The sequence below is a fragment of the Brienomyrus brachyistius genome, chromosome 3 (assembly GCF_023856365.1).
Source record: "Brienomyrus brachyistius isolate T26 chromosome 3, BBRACH_0.4, whole genome shotgun sequence".
NCBI lineage: Eukaryota > Metazoa > Chordata > Actinopteri > Osteoglossiformes > Mormyridae > Brienomyrus > Brienomyrus brachyistius.
Genome location: NC_064535.1, coordinates 4133351 through 4154616, shown reverse-complemented (window position 1 = coordinate 4154616; position 21266 = coordinate 4133351). Strand labels below are relative to the sequence as shown.

The 21266-nt window shown below is 47.2% G+C and overlaps 4 protein-coding genes across 7 annotated transcripts in view; 1 reads left to right on the top strand and 3 right to left on the bottom strand.

The window, feature by feature from the left end:
- Nucleotides 1–998: 998 nt before the first annotated feature.
- Nucleotides 999–2056, bottom strand: LOC125739500 (cystatin-C-like). The gene is made up of 3 exons (XM_049009678.1): nucleotides 1774–2056; nucleotides 1474–1581; nucleotides 999–1225 (listed from the first exon to the last, which is right to left on the bottom strand). The coding sequence occupies exons 1-3, from the start codon at nucleotides 2026–2028 to the stop codon at nucleotides 1094–1096; spliced, it is 495 nt and encodes a 164-aa protein (XP_048865635.1). The 5' UTR covers nucleotides 2029–2056; the 3' UTR covers nucleotides 999–1093.
- Nucleotides 2057–6948: 4892 nt separating this feature from the next.
- LOC125739506 (cystatin-C-like) lies at nucleotides 6949–15238 on the bottom strand. The gene is made up of 4 exons (XM_049009685.1): nucleotides 15035–15238; nucleotides 14737–14844; nucleotides 14303–14488; nucleotides 6949–6998 (listed from the first exon to the last, which is right to left on the bottom strand). The coding sequence occupies exons 1-3, from the start codon at nucleotides 15221–15223 to the stop codon at nucleotides 14357–14359; spliced, it is 429 nt and encodes a 142-aa protein (XP_048865642.1). The 5' UTR covers nucleotides 15224–15238; the 3' UTR covers nucleotides 6949–6998; nucleotides 14303–14356.
- LOC125739505 (cystatin-like) lies at nucleotides 6949–21191 on the bottom strand. 3 transcript variants are annotated; one of them, XM_049009683.1, is made up of 3 exons: nucleotides 20972–21187; nucleotides 7434–7541; nucleotides 6949–7185 (listed from the first exon to the last, which is right to left on the bottom strand). In XM_049009683.1, exons 1-3 carry the CDS (start codon nucleotides 21158–21160, stop codon nucleotides 7054–7056), a joined length of 429 nt encoding a protein of 142 aa, XP_048865640.1. In that variant the 5' UTR covers nucleotides 21161–21187; the 3' UTR covers nucleotides 6949–7053. The 3 variants fall into 3 exon arrangements, with proteins under 3 accessions (XP_048865640.1, XP_048865639.1, XP_048865641.1); XM_049009682.1 differs by lacking the exon at nucleotides 20972–21187 and adding an exon at nucleotides 7734–7984; XM_049009684.1 differs by lacking the exons at nucleotides 6949–7185; nucleotides 7434–7541 and adding exons at nucleotides 20190–20425; nucleotides 20674–20781 and having other exon boundaries at nucleotides 20972–21191.
- LOC125739507 (cystatin-C-like) overlaps nucleotides 15226–21266 on the top strand; it is a 50522-nt gene continuing 44481 nt past the window's right edge. The window contains exon 1 of one of the 2 annotated variants that reach the window (XM_049009690.1): nucleotides 15226–15307. The gene's annotated coding sequence lies outside the window, so the exon portion shown is untranslated. Of the gene's footprint in view, nucleotides 15308–21162; nucleotides 21245–21266 lie in introns of those variants that run through there. The other variant, XM_049009689.1, reaches the window with a different exon arrangement.

The window sequence follows — 21266 nt, the reverse complement described above, 5'->3', positions numbered from 1 at the left end:
AGCAAGAGTGTCACAAAGAGTGTGACATATGCAAGATTTGTTCATTTGTGAAAGTTGTTACTGATCAAATGAAAGCAGACTTGTGTAAATCATGTTGGCCTTTTACCTGTAGCATTGGAGCCCTTCATTTTAGCAAAATGACCATCATTTTTGCATTCTTGGCAAACTCAACTGCTGTCAACACCTGCAGAGTTTGCCACATTAAATGAAATATCACCCCCCCCCCCCCCCCCCCCCCCATTACTCTAGTATCACAATTCATAGAAAGCACTTTGGGGCTACTGCTGTGAAAGATGCTATATGAAAATTGTCATTAAATGCTTAGAAATTGAGGAAAAGATGGATCGTAATCAGCAGATACTCAATTTCAATACTGGCATCAGACCAGAAAAGGTGTTGCTCTCATGTAGCCCATTTACCAAGCAGCCAACAGTACAGCCTGACCAACCTAGTATGTTAATTCCATGGGTCAGAGGGCTTTAGCCAACATTGACACACCTACAACTTTTCCCCCATAAACCCCCCCACCACACCCCATTCTCTTCACTTTCTAAAACATGCACAGTACTTAAGGGAAAACCATCCTTCAAAGCACACACACCCAGCAAGGAAGCTGCTTTTACTGGACATAGCAGACAAACTGAACCACTACAAGAACCTTCTAGTGCTTATGAATAAAATGCTTCTACACAGGGAAGAAGCGAGCTCAGCCCTTCAATATAACCGGGAAGGCAGTTGTGCCAAGTTTGGGATTCACCTCAAATCCAGTGCAGCCAAGGCAAGTATCAACCATAAAAAAAATCGTTAAATATCGGCGCACTAACCTGACAAAGTAGCTTATGCTGCCATCTACTGACAGAATCATGTCAGCCGAAGAGGTCACTGACCTTAGGCATCCTGCACAGACAGCGCCGAGCTAGGAAGAGAAATCCAACCACACACCACTTCTGGTGTGAAACTGTGCCGTTAGTTCCCCCCCAGAAGAAAAAGCCAGAATCTTGTATTACGCCAGACACTTTATTTCAGCAAGTACAACATTCACAGGAAGGTTGTCCGGGTTCATACGAAAGCAGAACCAAAATGGGCGCAAAACTCAGCGGGTCCCTTGTGCGAGGGATCGGCGATAGCAGCGTATTGGAAAGGGTTTTTCGATGCATCTGTTCTTCGTCAGCACAGCTTTGCGTTCCCAGGGAATCGTGTACACGGTAAAGCGACACAGCAGCCCCTGCAAGGGAAAGAGGCGGCGTTTAACAGCGACTCCTGCGCAGGGTGCACTGACAAGACGGATAGAGACGTCCTGGTCAAGGACGGTACCGTTTAAAGCTTCCTCGGAATTGGCCAGACCTGCATGCTTACAATTACATTGTCGGTATTACATGCACGGCAGCTTATCTTCCGTATACATTATATAATGCATGAAAGCACATGACCCACGTTCAAAGTTAATCTAATCTTGATTAGAACTGCATTTACCTTCCTGTTGACTTGCAAAGGGCAGGTTTCCGCGTCCGTCGCCTGCGCTCTCTGGCACCAAGTCATGCCCAGCTCGGCGGTCAAGATGTAGTTCAGACCCGCCACAACCTCCAGAGATGGGGGACGATGGTTCGTGTCAGATACTTCGCTCATAGGGTGGCAAATACAATCAAACGCACTGTCGTGCAAAACAATCAATGGAGCGCGGCGTTTCTGCAATTACTAGTGCGGTTATGTAGATTGACCGACTTCCGGCGTATTTTCACACACTGCTGCGTTTTGGGGAGAAAAGTGCGATACCTGAGTTTCCGCGGATACTATAGACGTGAGCCTGTAAGCATAATCCTCCTGGGACGCCTGCTTATTGTACACGGCTACGGCAAACCAGGCCGCTTGCCGTACATCACAGCGGTCCGTGGGCACGTGGGTGGACGAACCGGGCATCGGGGTCGCCGTGAGCATCGCTGGCGCCGTGGGCATCGCGGCCATGGTGGAGCCGATGCGTGCTACGAGGAAGCAAATGGCGAGGAACTGCGAAAAGAAAAGCACCGCCATTTCGACAACACATAAGCGGTACTACGCTACCCCGCATATATATAGCCATAATTATTTAAATTAACCAATCAGCTGATAATACAATTAGTAGATAATGATTTGATGAAGACTGCAAACCATCATTCACTACTCCTGCTTGGTGTGATCTAGCCTTACCTATCGTGTGGGTAGTATTTGCACGTGAATAATTAGATATTCTGTTGATATGCTTCTTGAAATTGAACATGAACTGGTCAACTGATCATCTTGGTGATTTGTAAACAATATTAAAAAAAAAAAATCGTCATTTCTCTCAGCGATCGAATATCTAAGGAGCCCCTGAATGGACATGTGCAAAACAATAAAACGCTCTTACTTTCGCCTGCACACGTAGTAAATTAATCATACCGTGACCGCGGTATAAAGGCTTGTAGTTTTGAGTGCTACTTGATGGCTGAGTTCGGGCTCGATTAAATTCCTCCCAGTTCACGATCTGCAATTCCGACTTCAGGGGGCGTTTCGGTTAAATTTCCGAATAGTTCAAATGACACTGATAGCAATGGAGCAATCTAATAAAAAAAAGACTCGTTCTCACATTTGGGAACGTTTTACTGTATTATCTCCAACTAAGGTATGTCTGAAAAATATAAAAGTAATAATTCCTCGCGTATATCGGTACATGAATATTCATCTTCTCATGTAAGGTCCAGTATCCGAACTGCTCTCAACAACTGACCTGACTTCAAAGACACTGGGGATGTTCGGCGCATGTCTGGTGCAACCATAACAACCTGGAGCTTAACACGCTCAAAACAGTAGAGATGACAGTAGACTTCAGGAAGAACCCCCCTGCACTCCCCCCTCTCACCATCATGGACAGCACTGTAATGACAGTGGAGTCATTCAGATTCCTCGGCAACACCATCTCTCAGGACCTGAAGTGAGACATGCATATTGACGCAATTGTCAAAAAGGCCCAGCAGAGGCTGTTCTTCCTTCGCCAGCTGAGGAAGTTCAACCTGCCTGAGGAACTACTGAAACAGTTCTACACTGCCATCATCGAATCCGTCCTCTGCACCTCAATAAGTGTCTGGTTCAGCTCAGCTACCAAATCTGACCTCAGAAGACTGCATCGAACAGTCCGGACTGCTGAGCGAATTATTGGTACAACCCTTCCTACTCTCCAAGAACTGTACTTATCCAGAGTGAGCAAAAAGGCTGGCAAAATCACTCTGGACCCCTCACATCCAGCGCACTCCCTCTTTGAACTGTTGCCGTCCGGACGACGCTACAGAGCACTGAGCGCCAGAACAGCCAGGCACAGGAACAGCTTCTTCCCTCAAGCAATCCTTCTCATGAACACTTCACAATAAACGTGAAACGCACAACACTATCATACATTCACTTATCCAGTTATTTATTTAACACACATACTTATTTCCACTTGTAACTGCACCTTACGTACATAGCTAATTGTTTACTTTATATTTTGTATATTGTAAAGTTATTGCTATTTTTGCACATTGTATGTCATATAACTGTATATTGTTCTTTTTTTATGACGTCCTTTTTCGTGTCTGGTCCTGTCACTGTCATTCTATTGCACTGTGGAGCTTATGTCACTACAACAAATTCCTAGTATGTGGAAACATACATGGCAATAAAGCACATTCTGATTCTGATGTGGCAGGGTATCCAGGCCATCACCAACTACAGGGCATCTCCACCTGCCTGTGACGGTGAGGCCTCCCTTCCAGACGTGCTGAATAGCTTCTACGCACAGTTTGAAGCCCAAAACAGCATGACAGTGAGGAAATCCATCCCACCTCCCAACGACCAGGTGCTCTGTCTGACCGTGGCAGATGTGAGGAAAACTCTGCTTAGAGTCAACCCGCGGAAAGCTGCTGGACCAGACAACATCCCTGGTTGTGTGCTCAGAGGATGTGCAGAACAGCTGGCTGATGTTCTCACAAACATCTTCAACATCTCCCTGAGCACCACAGTCATCGCAACATGCTTCAAAACCGCCATCATCATCCCCGTGCCAAAGAAGTCTTCAGTGTCCTGCCTCAATGACTACCGTCCCGTTGCACTCACGCCCATCATCATGAAGTGCTTCGAGAGGCTCGTCATGAGGCACGTCAAGTCCCTACTGCCACCCTCACTAGACCCCCTGCAGTTTGCATACCGTCCCAACCGCTCTACGGAGGACGCCATCACCACCACCCTTCATCTGGCCCTCACCCATCTAGATAAAAAGGACACTTATGTTATGTACACACAAACACATCTGTACATCTGTATATAATATTTATTGTTATTTATTGCCTCCCAACTCCTTACTCTTCTATACTACGGCATTTTTGCACCATCATTATACCCTTCGCTGCTACCATACAGTAACTTAAATACTGTATCCAGACTGTTACCACCCTTAATTTGCACTGTATGTTGTCTTGTCAATCTGTACTGCTATGCTCTCCTCTCTGCACTTATGATGTCGCTCTGTTTTGTCCTGCTCTGTGTCACACCATGGTCCTGGAGGAACGTTATCTCATTTCTCTATATACTGTGTGTATGGCTGAAATGACAATAAAACCTACTTGACTTGACTTGAAATAATAATAAATTGTCTTGCCCTTTTCTATAGCAGTGGATGCTGGATATAGAATGAGTTACTAAGAGAACTTGAGCCTACCTACACTCTACTTACAAGATCTGCTTTAAAGGAAATGGTAGCAAGTAAATGCACAGAATCTAAGGAAAATGCACAGGTGGAATGACATAAGGCATCAGCTGTAAGCCTGAGAACAGACATGTGGATCTCACTACAAGGGGGTACGTATCTCGCTGACACAGCTGCCAACATCATTACCTGTGCCAATACAGTGAAGCTCTGCCGCGCTGCTTGTACTGCACATGCTCTTAGCCCAATCGTTAAAAAGGCAATTCAGCAAACCCCTGGGTTCGATTTGACCACAGTAAGGCTGAGAAGGATTGTGGTGCCAAGGAAAGACAGCCTCAGGTCCAAGAGGAGATGGGCATGCCACTTTTGAAACCGATTCAGGAAGTGGACACTCACTGGAACAGCACGTTTGTAGTGCTGCACTGCATCTTCAACACCACAGAGCCAGTGGGGCTGCCGTGATCAGTTTAAAAACTGATGTAACCCTACTGAGCTTTGAAGAGTATCACTCAGTTAAAGACTGTACAGAAGTGTACAGAAGTGCTCAATCCTTTCCACCGGCCACTGTAGCTTTAGCAGAGGAGAGTGTCAGAGTCAAATGTGATACCACTCGTGAAACTGGTGAGGCAGTCCTGAGGCTCAAAAATGGCAAAACTGGTAGATGAGGCGGCCATTCGCCTTGCCAGTACCCTGATAAGACTGATTATGGACAAAAATATCTGGATGGGAGATGAGTGTTATGAGAATTCCCCACTCTGCTGGGTCCCAGGTTCAACAATGTTGGTTTCTGCAGCTCCACAAGTGCCCAAGCAGCAGTGAAAAGGCTTACAGCAGAATGTGTGAGATCAAGGGACACAGCCGTAGAACCTTCTACATCAAAGGCATCTGCAGGACCTGCAGCAGAAGCTGAAGATGCACTTCAGTACCGGGCATCAAGAGAAGAATGTTAGTCCTACTCTTCACAGTTTAGCATTGCAGTTTATATGCATTCCTGCATCCTCAGTTCCACATGAACGTGTTCTTTTCAAAGGCTGGGGAGGTTGTAAGAACAGGAACTGTCGAACAAATATTCTAGAATAATCTTTAACCCGTTAAAATAATCTTTAATAATCATTTTAGCAAAATGACCATTATATTTTTGCATTCTTGGCAAACTCAAAACTGCTGTCAACACCTGCAGAGTTTGCCACGTTAAATGAAATTTATGGATATAAACGTTTCCAATGTGGGTACACAGCCTTCGGTGCCACCCTTTACAGGCCAATGTGGAGAACAGGCTCATTGACCGTCTTCATCCTTAATCACAGCTTACGCCGATCTTTTACCAAGTCTTGTTTTCAGTAATGTTAGTATGCCGGGGGGGGGGGGGGGGGGGGGGGGCAGCCAGTGGACCTTGGATCCCCAGAGGATTTTCCCCCCTCTTCTTACTTGGGAGTTTTTGGTTCCTCTCCTCCATTGGCATCTGGCATGACTGATGTCATTTCTCCCCCATTACTCTAGTACCACAATTCATGGAAAGTGCTTTGGGGCAACTGATGTGAAAGATGCTATATGACAATTGTTAGTCATTAACTGCTTAGAAATTGAGAAAAAGATGGATCGTAATCAGCAGATACTCAATTTCAATACTGGCATCAGACCAGAAAAGGTGTTGCTCTCATGTAGCCCATTTACCAAGCAGCCAACAGTACAGCCTGACCAACCTAGTATGTTAATTCCATGGGTCAGAGGGCTTTAGCCAACATTGACACAACACCTACAACTTTTCCCCCATAAACCCCCCCACCACACCCCATTCTCTTCACTTTCTAAAACATGCACAGTACTTAAGGGAAAACCATCCTTCAAAGCACACACACCCAGCAAGGAAGCTGCTTTTACTGGACATAGCAGGACAAACTGAACCACTACAAGAACCTTCTAGTGCTTATGAATAAAATGCTTCTACACAGGGAAGAAGCGAGCTCAGCCCTTCAATATAACCAGGAAGGCAGTTGTGCCAAGTTTGGGATTCACCTCAAATCCAGTGCAGCCAAGGCAAGTATCAACCATAAAAATCGTTAAATATCGGCGCACTAACCTGACAAAGTAGCTTATGCTGCCATCTACTGACAGAATCATGTCAGCCAAAGAGGTCACTGACCTTAGGCATCCTGCACAGACAGCACCGAGCTAGGAGGAGAAATCCAACCTCACATCAGAAGTGGTGCTTAACTGTGCCGTTAGTTTCCCCCCCAGAAGAAAAAGCCAGAATCTTGCATTACGCCAGACACTTTATTTCAGCAAGTACAACATTCACAGGAAAGTTGTCCGGGGTTCATACGAAAGACACGGGAGCAGAAACAAAATGGGCGCAAAACTCAGCGGGTCCCTTGTGCGAGGGATCGGCGATAGCAGCGTATTGGAAAGGGTTTTTCGATGCATCTGTTCTTCGTCAGCACAGCTTTGCGTTCCCAGGGAATCGTGTACACGGTAAAGCGACACAGCAGCCTCTGCAAGGGAAAGAGGCGGCGTTTAACAGCGACTCCTGCGCAGGGTGCACTGACAAGGCGGATAGAGACGTCCTGGTCAAGGACGGTACCGTTTAAAGCTTCCTCGGAATTGGCCAGATCTGCATGCTTACAATTACATTGTCGGTATTACATGCACGGCAGCTTATCTTCCGTATACATTATATAATGCATGAAAGCACATGACCCACGTTCAAAGTTAATCTAATCTTGATTAGAACTGCATTTACCTTCCTGTTGACTTGCAAAGGGCAGGTTTCCGCGTCCGTCGCCTGCGCTCTCTGGCACCAAGTCATGCCCAGCTCGGCGGTCAAGATGTAGTTCAGACCCGCCACAACCTCCAGAGATGGGGGACGATGGTTCGCGTCAGATACTTCGCTCATAGGGTGGCAAATACAATCAAACGCACTGTCGTGCAAAACAATCAATGGAGCGCGGCGTTTCTGCAATTACTCATGCGGTTATGTAGATTGACCGACTTCCGGCGTATTTTCACACACTGCTGCGTTTTGGGGAGAAAAGTGCGATACCTGAGTTTCCGCGGATACTATAGACGTGAGCCTGTAAGCATAATCCTCCTGGGACGCCTGCTTATTGTACACGGCTACGGCAAACCAGGCCGCTTGCCGTACATCACAGCGGTCCGAGGGCACGTGGGTGGACGAACCGGGCATCGGGGTCGCCGTGGGCATCGCGGCCATGGTGGAGCCGATGGGCGCTACGAGGAAGCAAATGGCGAGGAACTGCGAAAAGAAAAGCGCCGCCATTTCGACAACACATAAGCGGTACTACACTACCCCGCATATATATATAGCCATAATTATTTAAATTAACCAATCAGCTGATAATACAATTAGTAGATAATGATTTGATGAAGACTGCAAACCATCATTCACTACTCCTGCTTGGTGTGATCTAGCCTTACCTATCGTGTGGGTAGTATTTGCACGTGAATAATTAGATATTCTGTTGATATGCTTCTTGAAATTGAACATGAACTGGTCAACTGATCATCTTGGTGATTTGTAAACAATATTAAAAAAAAAAAAATCGTCATTTCTCTCAGCGATCGAATATCTAAGGAGCCCCTGAATGGACATGTGCAAAACAATAAAACGCTCTTACTTTCGCCTGCACACGTAGTAAATTAATCATACCGTGACCGCGGTATAAAGGCTTGTAGTTTTGAGTGCTACTTGATGGCTGAGTTCGGGCTCGATTAGATTCCTCCCAGTTCACGATCTGCAATTCCTACTTCAGGGGGCGTTTCGGTTAAATTTCCGACTAGTTCAAATGACACTGATAGCAGTGGAGCAATCTAATAAAAAAAGACTCGTTCTCACATATGGGAACGTTTTACTGTATTATCTCCAACTAAGGTATGTCTGAAAAATATAAAAGTAATCATTCCTCGTGTATAACGGTACATGAATATTCATCTTCTCATGTAAGTTCCAGTATCCGATCTGCTCTCAACAACTGACCTGACTTCAAAGACACTGGGGATGTTCGGCGCATGTGTGCCATGTATGACCCGCTGCCTTACCTCTGGTTGCCTGGCAATTGGAAGAAGACTCGGCTTCGGCATTGGCTTATCTTCCTTGCTCTCCTCTCTCTATTTGACTATCCCTGCCGGCCCCTGGAGGATGGGCTTCCCCTTTGAGTCTGGTCCCTCTCAAGGTTTCTTCCTTCTAGGGAGTTTTTCCTTGCCACTGTCGCCTATGGCTTACTCACTGGGGGCTTTGGGTGAGGATACTATAAAGCGCTTTGAGACAATGTAATGTTGTGATAATGCGCTATATAAAAATAAATTTGTTGTTGTTGTTGATGTGGCAGGGTATCCAGGCCATCACCAACTACAGGGCATCTCCACCTGCCTGTGACGGTGAGGCCTCCCTTCCAGACGTGCTGAATAGCTTCTACGCACGGTTTGAAGCCCAAAACAGCAATGCAGTGAAGAAATCCATCCCACCTCCCAACGACCAGGTGCTCTGTCTGACCGTGGCAGATGTGAGGAAAACTCTGCTTAGAGTCAACCCACGGAAAGCTGCTGGACCAGACAACATCCCTGGTTGTGTGCTCAGAGGATGTGCAGAACAGCTGGCTGATGTTCTCACAAACACCTTCAACATCTACCTGAGCACCACAGTCATCCCAACATGCTTCAAAACCGCCACCATCATCCCCATGCCAAAGAAGTCTTCAGTGTCCTGCCTCAATGACTACCCATCATCATGAAGTGCTTCGAGAGGCTCGTCATGAGGCACATCAAGTCCCTACTGCCACCCTCACTAGACCCCCTGCAGTTTGCATACCGTCCCAACCGCTCTACGGAGGACGCCATCACCACCACCCTTCATCTGGCCCTCACCCATCTGGACAAAAAGGACACTTATGTTAGAATGCTGTTCATAGACTTCAGTTCAGCATTCAACACCATCGTTTCTCAGCATCTGATCGGGAAGCTGAGACTGCTGGGCTTAAACGCCTCTCTCTGTAACTGGGGCCTGGACTTCCTGACTGGAAGACCTCAGTCAGTTAGGATCGGGAGCAACATCTCCAGCACCATCACGCTGAACACGGGAGCCCCCCAGGGCTGTGTGCTCAACCCTCTACTTTTCACGCTGCTGACCCATGACTGTGCAGCAATGCACAGCTCAAACCACACAATAAAGTTCGCCGATGATGCAACTGTGGTGGATCTGATCAACGGGAAAGATGAGGAAACCTACAGAGAGGAGGTGTGACGGCTGACGGACTGGTGCAGAGCCAACAATCTTTCCCTGAACATAGACAAAACAAAGGAGGTGGTTGTCGACTTCAGGAGGACACAGAGAGATCACTCCCCATTGAGCATCGGCGGCTCCTCGGTGGAGATCGTCCAGAGCACCAAGTTCCTTGGTGTCCACATCACGGAGAACCTCACGTGGACCCTCAACACCAGCTCCATTGCCAAGAAGGCCCAGCAGCGTCTCTACTTCCTGCAGGAGACTGAGGACAGCGCACCTTCCATCCCCAATCCTCACCATGTTTTATAGAGGGACCATAGAGAACATTCTCTGCGGCTGCATCACAGCCTGGTACGGGACTTGCAGCGTCTCGGACCGCAAGACCCTACAGAGGATTGTGAGGACGGCCGAGAAGATCATTGGGGTCTCTCTCCCCTCTATTACGGACATCTACACCACACGCAGCATCCGCAAAGCCACCAGCATTGTGGATGACCCCACACACCCCTCACACACACTCTTCTCCCTCCTCCCGTCTGGCAAAAGGTTCCGTAGCATACGGGCCTCCACTGCCAGAACTGGGAACAGCTTCTTCCCTCAGGCCATCAGACTCCTCAACCGGAACTGGACACAATCCCCCCCCCACACACACACCTCTGTACATCTGTATATAATATTTATTGTTATTTATTGCTTCCGAACTCCTTACTCTTCTATACTACGGCGTTTTTGCACATATAACCTTCGCTGCTACCATACAGTAACTTAAATACTGTATCCAGACTGTTACCACCGTTAATTTGCACTGTATGTTGACTTCCTGACTGGAAGACCTCAGTCAGTTAGGATCGGGAGCAACATCTCCAGCACCATCACGCTGAACACGGGAGCCCCCCAGGGCTGTGTGCTCAACCCTCTACTTTTCACGCTGCTGACCCATGACTGTGCAGCAATGCACAGCTCAAACCACACAATAAAGTTCGCCGATGATGCAACTGTGGTGGATCTGATCAACGGGAAAGATGAGGAAACCTACAGAGAGGAGGTGTGACGGCTGACGGACTGGTGCAGAGCCAACAATCTTTCCCTGAACATAGACAAAACAAAGGAGGTGGTTGTCGACTTCAGGAGGACACAGAGAGATCACTCCCCATTGAGCATCGGCGGCTCCTCGGTGGAGATCGTCCAGAGCACCAAGTTCCTTGGTGTCCACATCACGGAGAACCTCACGTGGACCCTCAACACCAGCTCCATTGCCAAGAAGGCCCAGCAGCGTCTCTACTTCCTGCAGGAGACTGAGGACAGCGCACCTTCCATCCCCAATCCTCACCATGTTTTATAGAGGGACCATAGAGAACATTCTCTGCGGCTGCATCACAGCCTGGTACGGGACTTGCAGCGTCTCGGACCGCAAGACCCTACAGAGGATTGTGAGGACGGCCGAGAAGATCATTGGGGTCTCTCTCCCCTCTATTACGGACATCTACACCACACGCAGCATCCGCAAAGCCACCAGCATTGTGGATGACCCCACACACCCCTCACACACACTCTTCTCCCTCCTCCCGTCTGGCAAAAGGTTCCGTAGCATACGGGCCTCCACTGCCAGAACTGGGAACAGCTTCTTCCCTCAGGCCATCAGACTCCTCAACCGGAACTGGACACAATCCCCCCCCCACACACACACCTCTGTACATCTGTATATAATATTTATTGTTATTTATTGCTTCCGAACTCCTTACTCTTCTATACTACGGCGTTTTTGCACATATAACCTTCGCTGCTACCATACAGTAACTTAAATACTGTATCCAGACTGTTACCACCGTTAATTTGCACTGTATGTTGTCTTGTCAGTCTGTACTGCTATGCTGTCCTGTCTGCACTTATGATGTCGCTCTGTTTTGTCCTGCTCTGTGTCGCACCATGGTCCTGGAGGAACGTTATCTGATTTCTCTATATACTGTGTGTATGGCTGAAATGACAATAAAACCTACTTGACTTGACTTGAAATAATAATAAATTGTCTTGCCCTTTTCTATAGCAGTGGATGCTGGATATAGAATGAGTTACTAAGAGAACTTGAGCCTACCTACACTCTACTTACAAGATCTGCTTTAAAGGAAATGGTAGCAAGTAAATGCACAGAATCTAAGGAAACTGCCCAGGTGGAATGACATAAGGCATCAGCTGTAAGCCTGAGAACAGACATGTGGATCTCACTACAAGGGGGTACGTATCTCGCTGACACAGCTGCCAACATCATTACCTGTGCCAATACAGTGAAGCTCTGCCGCGCTGCTTGTACTGCACATGCTCTTAGCCCAATCGTTAAAAAGGCAATTCAGCAAACCCCTGGGTTCGATTTGACCACAGTAAGGCTGAGAAGGATTGTGGTGCCAAGGAAAGACAGCCTCAGGTCCAAGAGGAGATGGGCATGCCACTTTTGAAACCGATTCAGGAAGTGGACACTCACTGGAACAGCACGTTTGCAGTGCTGCACTGCATCTTCAACACCACAGAGCCAGTGGGGCTGCCGTGATCAGTTTAAAAACTGGTGTAACCCTACTGAGCTTTGAAGAGTATCACTCAGTTAAAGACTGTACAGAAGTGTACAGAAGTGCTCAATCCTTTCCACCCGACCACTGTAGCTTTAGCAGAGGAGAGTGTCAGAGTCAAATGTGATACCACTCGTGAAACTGGTGAGGCAGTCCTGAGGCTCAAAAATGGCAAAACTGGTAGATGAGGCGGCCATTCGCCTTGCCAGTACCCTGATAAGACTGATTATGGACAAAAATATCTGGATGGGAGATGAGTGTTATGAGAATTCCCCACTCTGCTGGGTCCCAGGTTCAACAATGTTGGTTTCTGCAGCTCCACAAGTGCCCAAGCAGCAGTGAAAAGGCTTACAGCAGAATGTGTGAGATCAAGGGACACAGCCGTAGAACCTTCTACGTCAAAGGCATCTGCAGGACCTGCAACAGAAGCTGAAGATCCACTTCAGTACCGGGCATCAAGAGAAGAATGTTAGTCCTACTCTTCACAGTTTAGCATTGCAGTTTTTATGCATTCCTGCATCCTCAGTTCCACGTGAACGTGTTCTTTTCAAAGGCTGGGGAGGTTGTAAGAACAGGAACTGTCGAACAAATATTCTAGAATAATCTTTAACCCGTTAAAATAATCTTTAATAATCATTTTAGCAAAATGACCATTATATTTTTGCATTCTTGGCAAACTCAAAACTGCTGTCAACACCTGCAGAGTTTGCCACGTTAAATGAAATTTATGGATATAAACGTTTCCAATGTGGGTACACAGCCTTCGGTGCCACCCTTTACAGGCCAATGTGGAGAACAGGCTCATTGACCGTCTTCATCCTTAATCACAACTTACGCCGATCTTTTACCAAGTCTTGTTTTCAGTAATGTTTGTATGCCAGGGGGGGGCAGCCAGTGGACCTTGGATCCCCAGAGGATTTTCCCCCCTCTTCTTACTTGGGAGTTTTTGGTTCCTCTCCTCCATTGGCATCTGGCATGACTGATGTCATTTCTCCCCCATTACTCTAGTATCATAATTCATGGAAAGTGCTTTGGGGCAACTGATGTGAAAGATGCTATATGAGAATTGTTAGTCATTAACTGCTTAGAAATTGAGGAAAAGATGGATCGTAATCAGCAGATACTCAATTTCAATACTGGCATCAGACCAGAAAAGGTGTTGCTCTCATGTAGCCCATTTACCAAGCAGCCAACAGTACAGCCTGACCAACCTAGTATGTTAATTCCACGGGTCAGAGGGCTTTAGCCAACATTGACACAACACCTACAACTTTCCCCCCATAAACCCCCCCCACCACACCCCATTCTCTTCACTTTCTAAAACATGCACAGTACTTAAGGGAAAACCAGCCTTCAAGCACACACACCCAGCAAGGAAGCTGCTTTTACTGGACATGGCAGACAAACTGAACCACCACCACAACCTTCTATTGCTTATGAATAAAATGCTTCTACACAGGGAAGAAGCGAGCTCAGCCCTTCAATATAACCGGGAAGGCAGTTGTGCCAAGTTTGGGATTCACCTCAAATGCAGTGCAGCCAAGGCAAGTATCAACCATAAAAATCGTTAAATATCGGCGCACTAACCTGACAAAGTAGCTTATGCTGCCATCTGACAGAATCATGTCAGCCAAAGAGGTCACTGACCTTAGGCATCCTGCACAGACAGCGCCGAGCTAGGAGGAGAAATCCAACCTCACATCAGAAGTGGTGTGTAACTGTGCCGTTAGTTCCCCCCCCCCCAGAAGAAAAAGCCAGAATCTTGCATTACGCCAGACACTTTATTTCAGCAAGTACAACATTCACAGGAAGGTTGTCCGGGTTCATACGAAAGACACGGGAGCAGAAACAAAATGGGCGCAAAACTCAGCGGGTCCCTTGTGCGAGGGATCGGCGATAGCAGCGTATTGGAAAGGGTTTTTCGATGCATCTGTTCTTCGTCAGCACAGCTTTGCGTTCCCAGGGAATCGTGTACACGGTAAAGCGACACAGCAGCCCCTGCAAGGGAAAGAGGCGGCGTTTAACAGCGACTCCTGCGCAGGGTGCACTGACAAGGCGGATAGAGACGTCCTGGTGAAGGACGGTACCGTTCAAAGCTTCCTCGGAATTGGCCAGACCTGCATGCTTACAATTACATTGTCGGTATTACATGCACGGCAGCGTATCTTCCGTATACATTACATAATGCATGAAAGCACATGACCCACGTTCAAAGTTAATCTAATCTTGATTACAACTGCATTTACCTTCCTGTTGACTTGCAAAGGGCAGGTTTCCGCGTCCGTCGCCTGCGCTCTCAGGCACCAAGTCATGCCCAGCTCGGCGGTCAAGATGTAGTTCAGACCCGCCACAACCTCCAGAGATGGGGGACGATGGTTCGTGTCAGATATTTCTCATAGGGTGGCAAATACAATCAAACGCACTGTCGTGCAAAACAATCAATGGAGCGCGGCGTTTCTGCAATTACTAGTGCGGTTATGTAGATTGACCGACTCCCGGCGTATTTTCACACACTGCTGCGTTTTGGGGAGAAAAGTGCGATACCTGAGTTTCCGTGGATACTATAGACGTGAGCCTGTAGGCATAATCCTCCTGGGACGCCTGCTTATTGTACACGGCTACGGCAAACCAGGCCGCTTGCCGTACATCACAGCGGTCCGAGGGCACGTGGGTGGACGAACCGGGCATCGGGGTCGCCGTGGGCATCGCTGGCGCCGTGGGCATCGCGGCCATGGTGGAGCCGATGGGCGCTACGAGGAAGCAAATGGCGAGGAACTGCGAAAAGAAAAGCGCCGCCATTTCGACAACACATAAGCGGTACTACGCTACCCCGCATATATATATAGCCATAATTATTTAAATTAACCAATCAGCTGATAATACAATTAGTAGATAATGATTTGATGAAGACTGCAAACCATCATTCACTACTCCTGCTTGGTGTGATCTAACCTTACCTATCGTGTGGGTAGTATTTGCACGTGAATAATTAGATATTCTGTTGATATGCTTCTTGAAATTGAACATGAACTGGTCAACTGATCATCTTGGTGATTTGTAAACAATATTTTTTTTAAAAATCGTCATTTCTCTCAGCGATCGAATATCTAAGGAGCCCCTGAATGGACATGTGCAAAACAATAAAACGCTCTTACTTTCGCCTGCACACGTAGTAAATTAATCATACCGTGACCGCGGTATAAAGGCTTGTAGTTTTGAGTGCTACTTGATGGCTGAGTTCGGGCTCGATTAAATTCCTCCCAGTTCACGATCTGCAATTCCGACTTCAGGGGGCGTTTCGGTTAAATTTCCGAATAGTTCAAATGACACTGATAGCAATGGAGCAATCTAATAAAAAAAAGACTCGTTCTCACATTTGGGAACGTTTTACTGTATTATCTCCAACTAAGGTATGTCTGAAAAATATAAAAGTAATAATTCCTCGCGTATATCGGTACATGAATATTCATCTTCTCATGTAAGGTCCAGTATCCGAACTGCTCTCAACAACTGACCTGACTTCAAAGACACTGGGGATGTTCGGCGCATGTCTGGTGCAACCATAACAACCTGGAGCTTAACACGCTCAAAACAGTAGAGATGACAGTAGACTTCAGGAAGAACCCCCCTGCACTCCCCCCTCTCACCATCATGGACAGCACTGTAATGACAGTGGAGTCATTCAGATTCCTCGGCAACACCATCTCTCAGGACCTGAAGTGAGACATGCATATTGACGCAATTGTCAAAAAGGCCCAGCAGAGGCTGTTCTTCCTTCGCCAGCTGAGGAAGTTCAACCTGCCTGAGGAACTACTGAAACAGTTCTACACTGCCATCATCGAATCCGTCCTCTGCACCTCAATAAGTGTCTGGTTCAGCTCAGCTACCAAATCTGACCTCAGAAGACTGCATCGAACAGTCCGGACTGCTGAGCGAATTATTGGTACAACCCTTCCTACTCTCCAAGAACTGTACTTATCCAGAGTGAGCAAAAAGGCTGGCAAAATCACTCTGGACCCCTCACATCCAGCGCACTCCCTCTTTGAACTGTTGCCGTCCGGACGACGCTACAGAGCACTGAGCGCCAGAACAGCCAGGCACAGGAACAGCCTCTTCCCTCAAGCAATCCTTCTCATGAACACTTCACAATAAACGTGAAACGCACAACACTATCATACATTCACTTATCCAGTTATTTATTTAACACACATACTTATTTCCACTTCTAACTGCACCTTACGTACATAGCTAATTGTTTACTTTATATTTTGTATATTGTAAAGTTATTGCTATTTTTGCACATTGTATGTCATATAACTGTATATTGTTCTTTTTTATGACGTCCTTTTTCGTGTCTGGTCCTGTCACTGTCATTCTATTGCACTGTGGAGCTTATGTCACTACAACAAATTCCTAGTATGTGGAAACATACATGGCAATAAAGCACATTCTGATTCTGATGTGGCAGGGTATCCAGGCCATCACCAACTACAGGGCATCTCCACCTGCCTGTGACGGTGAGGCCTCCCTTCCAGACGTGCTGAATAGCTTCTACGCACAGTTTGAAGCCCAAAACAGCATGGCAGTGAGGAAATCCATCCCACCTCCCAACGACCAGGTGCTCTGTCTGACCGTGGCAGATGTGAGGAAAACTCTGCTTAGAGTCAACCCGCGGAAAGCTGCTGGACCAGACAACATCCCTGGTTGTGTGCTCAGAGGATGTGCAGAACAGCTGGCTGATGTTCTCACAAACATCTTCAACATCTCCCTGAGCACCACAGTCATCGCAACATGCTTCAAAACCGCCATCATCATCCCCGTGCCAAAGAAGTCTTCAGTGTCCTGCCTCAATGACTACCGTCCCGTTGCACTCACGCCCATCATCATGAAATGCTTCGAGAGGCTCGTCATGAGGCACGTCAAGTCCCTACTGCCACCCTCACTAGACCCCCTGCAGTTTGCATACCGTCCCAACCGCTCTACAGACGACGCCATCACCACCACCCTTCATCTGGCCCTCACCCATCTAGATAAAAAGGACACTTATGTTATGTACACACAAACACATCTGTACATCTGTATATAATATTTATTGTTATTTATTGCCTCCCAACTCCTTACTCTTCTATACTACGGCATTTTTGCACATATAACCTTCGCTGCTACCATACAGTAACTTAAATACTGTATCCAGACTGTTACCACCCTTAATTTGCACTGTATGTTGTCTTGTCAATCTGTACTGCTATGCTCTCCTCTCTGCACTTATGATGTCGCTCTGTTTTGTCCTGCTCTGTGTCACACCATGGTCCTGGAGGAACGTTATCTCATTTCTCTATATACTGTGTGTATGGCTGAAATGACAATAAAACCTACTTGACTTGACTTGAAATAATAATAAATTGTCTTGCCCTTTTCTATAGCAGTGGATGCTGGATATAGAATGAGTTACTAAGAGAACTTGAGCCTACCTACACTCTACTTACAAGATCTGCTTTAAAGGAAATGGTAGCAAGTAAATGCACAGAATCTAAGGAAAATGCACAGGTGGAATGACATAAGGCATCAGCTGTAAGCCTGAGAACAGACATGTGGATCTCACTACAAGGGGGTACGTATCTCGCTGACACAGCTGCCAACATCATTACCTGTGCCAATACAGTGAAGCTCTGCCGCGCTGCTTGTACTGCACATGCTCTTAGCCCAATCGTTAAAAAGGCAATTCAGCAAACCCCTGGGTTCGATTTGACCACAGTAAGGCTGAGAAGGATTGTGGTGCCAAGGAAAGACAGCCTCAGGTCCAAGAGGAGATGGGCATGCCACTTTTGAAACCGATTCAGGAAGTGGACACTCACTGGAACAGCACGTTTGTAGTGCTGCACTGCATCTTCAACACCACAGAGCCAGTGGGGCTGCCGTGATCAGTTTAAAAACTGATGTAACCCTACTGAGCTTTGAAGAGTATCACTCAGTTAAAGACTGTACAGAAGTGTACAGAAGTGCTCAATCCTTTCCACCTGGCCACTGTAGCTTTAGCAGAGGAGAGTGTCAGAGTCAAATGTGATACCACTCGTGAAACTGGTGAGGCAGTCCTGAGGCTCAAAAATGGCAAAACTGGTAGATGAGGCGGCCATTCGCCTTGCCAGTACCCTGATAAGACTGATTATGGACAAAAATATCTGGATGGGAGATGAGTGTTATGAGAGTTCCCCACTCTGCTGGGTCCCAGGTTCAACAATGTTGGTTTCTGCAGCTCCACAAGTGCCCAAGCAGCAGTGAAAAGGCTTACAGCAGAATGTGTGAGATCAAGGGACACAGCCGTAGAACCTTCTACATCAAAGGCATCTGCAGGACCTGCAGCAGAAGCTGAAGATGCACTTCAGTACCGGGCATCAAGAGAAGAATGTTAGTCCTACTCTTCACAGTTTAGCATTGCAGTTTTTATGCATTCCTGCATCCTCAGTTCCACGTGAACGTGTTCTTTTCAAAGGCTGGGGAGGTTGTAAGAACAGGAACTGTCGAACAAATATTCTAGAATAATCTTTAACCCGTTAAAATAATCTTTAATAATCATTTTAGCAAAATGACCATTATATTTTTGCATTCTTGGCAAACTCAAAACTGCTGTCAACACCTGCAGAGTTTGCCACGTTAAATGAAATTTATGGATATAAACGTTTCCAATGTGGGTACACAGCCTTCGGTGCCACCCTTTACAGGCCAATGTGGAGAACAGGCTCATTGACCGTCTTCATCCTTAATCACAACTTACGCCGATCTTTTACCAAGTCTTGTTTTCAGTAATGTTTGTATGCCAGGGGGGGGCAGCCAGTGGACCTTGGATCCCCAGAGGATTTTCCCCCCTCTTCTTACTTGGGAGTTTTTGGTTCCTCTCCTCCATTGGCATCTGGCATGACTGATGTCATTTCTCCCCCATTACTCTAGTATCATAATTCATGGAAAGTGCTTTGGGGCAACTGATGTGAAAGATGCTATATGAGAATTGTTAGTCATTAACTGCTTAGAAATTGAGGAAAAGATGGATCGTAATCAGCAGATACTCAATTTCAATACTGGCATCAGACCAGAAAAGGTGTTGCTCTCATGTAGCCCATTTACCAAGCAGCCAACAGTACAGCCTGACCAACCTAGTATGTTAATTCCACGGGTCAGAGGGCTTTAGCCAACATTGACACAACACCTACAACTTTCCCCCCATAAACCCCCCCACCACACCCCATTCTCTTCACTTTCTAAAACATGCACAGTACTTAAGGGAAAACCATCCTTCAAGCACACACACCCAGCAAGGAAGCTGCTTTTACTGGACATGGCAGACAAACTGAACCACCACCACAACCTTCTATTGCTTATGAATAAAATGCTTCTACACAGGGAAGAAGCGAGCTCAGCCCTTCAATATAACCGGGAAGGCAGTTGTGCCAAGTTTGGGATTCACCTCAAATGCAGTGCAGCCAAGGCAAGTATCAACCATAAAAATCGTTAAATATCGGCGCACTAACCTGACAAAGTAGCTTATGCTGCCATCTGACAGAATCATGTCAGCCAAAGAGGTCACTGACCTTAGGCATCCTGCACAGACAGCGCCGAGCTAGGAGGAGAAATCCAACCTCACATCAGAAGTGGTGTGTAACTGTGCCGTTAGTTCCCCCCCCCCCCAGAAGAAAAAGCCAGAATCTTGCATTACGCCAGACACTTTATTTCAGCAAGTACAACATTCACAGGAAGGTTGTCCGGGTTCATACGAAAGACACGGGAGCAGAAACAAAATGGGCGCAAAACTCAGCGGGTCCCTTGTGCGAGGGATCGGCGATAGCAGCGTATTGGAAAGGGTTTTTCGATGCATCTGTTCTTCGTCAGCACAGCTTTGCGTTCCCAGGGAATCGTGTACACGGTAAAGCGACACAGCAGCCCCTGCAAGGGAAAGAGGCGGCGTTTAACAGCGACTCCTGCGCAGGGTGCACTGACAAGGCGGATAGAGACGTCCTGGTCAAGGACGGTACCGTTCAAAGCTTCCTCGGAATTGGCCAGACCTGCATGCTTACAATTACATTGTCGGTATTACATGCACGGCAGCGTATCTTCCGTATACATTACATAATGCATGAAAGCACATGACCCACGTTCAAAGTTAATCTAATCTTGATTACAACTGCATTTACCTTCCTGTTGACTTGCAAAGGGCAGGTTTCCGCGTCCGTCGCCTGCGCTCTCAGGCACCAAGTCATGCCCAGCTCGGCGGTCAAGATGTAGTTCAGACCCGCCACAACCTCCAGAGATGGGGGACGATGGTTCGTGTCAGATATTTCTCATAGGGTGGCAAATACAATCAAACGCACTGTCGTGCAAAACAATCAATGGAGCGCGGCGTTTCTGCAATTACTAGTGCGGTTATGTAGATTGACCGACTCCCGGCGTATTTTCACACACTGCTGCGTTTTGGGGAGAAAAGTGCGATACCTGAGTTTCCGCGGATACTATAGACGTGAGCCTGTAGGCATAATCCTCCTGGGACGCCTGCTTATTGTACACGGCTACGGCAAACCAGGCCGCTTGCCGTACATCACAGCGGTCCGAGGGCACGTGGGTGGACGAACCGGGCATCGGGGTCGCCGTGAGCATCGCTGGCGCCGTGGGCATCGCGGCCATGGTGGAGCCGATGGGCGCTACGAGGAAGCAAATGGCGAGGAACTGCGAAAAGAAAAGCGCCGCCATTTCGACAACACATAAGCGGTACTACGCTACCCCGCATATA

Coding starts and splice junctions, on each gene's coding strand:
- LOC125739506 (XM_049009685.1), bottom strand. CDS start 15,223: ATGGCCGCGATGCCCACGGCGCCAGCGATGCCCACGGCGACCCCGATG. Junction 14,845..15,034: donor TAGTATCCACGGAAACTCAG/GTATCGCACTTT, acceptor CCATCTCTGGAG/GTTGTGGCGGGTCTGAACTA. Junction 14,489..14,736: donor CTTTGCAAGTCAACAGGAAG/GTAAATGCAGTT, acceptor TTTCCCTTGCAG/GGGCTGCTGTGTCGCTTTAC.
- LOC125739500 (XM_049009678.1), bottom strand. CDS start 2,028: ATGGCGGTGCTTTTCTTTTCGCAGTTCCTCGCCATTTGCTTCCTCGTA. Junction 1,582..1,773: donor TAGTATCCGCGGAAACTCAG/GTATCGCACTTT, acceptor CCATCTCTGGAG/GTTGTGGCGGGTCTGAACTA. Junction 1,226..1,473: donor CTTTGCAAGTCAACAGGAAG/GTAAATGCAGTT, acceptor TTTCCCTTGCAG/GGGCTGCTGTGTCGCTTTAC.
- LOC125739505 (XM_049009682.1), bottom strand. CDS start 7,970: ATGGCGGCGCTTTTCTTTTCGCAGTTCCTCGCCATTTGCTTCCTCGTA. Junction 7,542..7,733: donor TAGTATCCGCGGAAACTCAG/GTATCGCACTTT, acceptor CCATCTCTGGAG/GTTGTGGCGGGTCTGAACTA. Junction 7,186..7,433: donor CTTTGCAAGTCAACAGGAAG/GTAAATGCAGTT, acceptor TTTCCCTTGCAG/AGGCTGCTGTGTCGCTTTAC.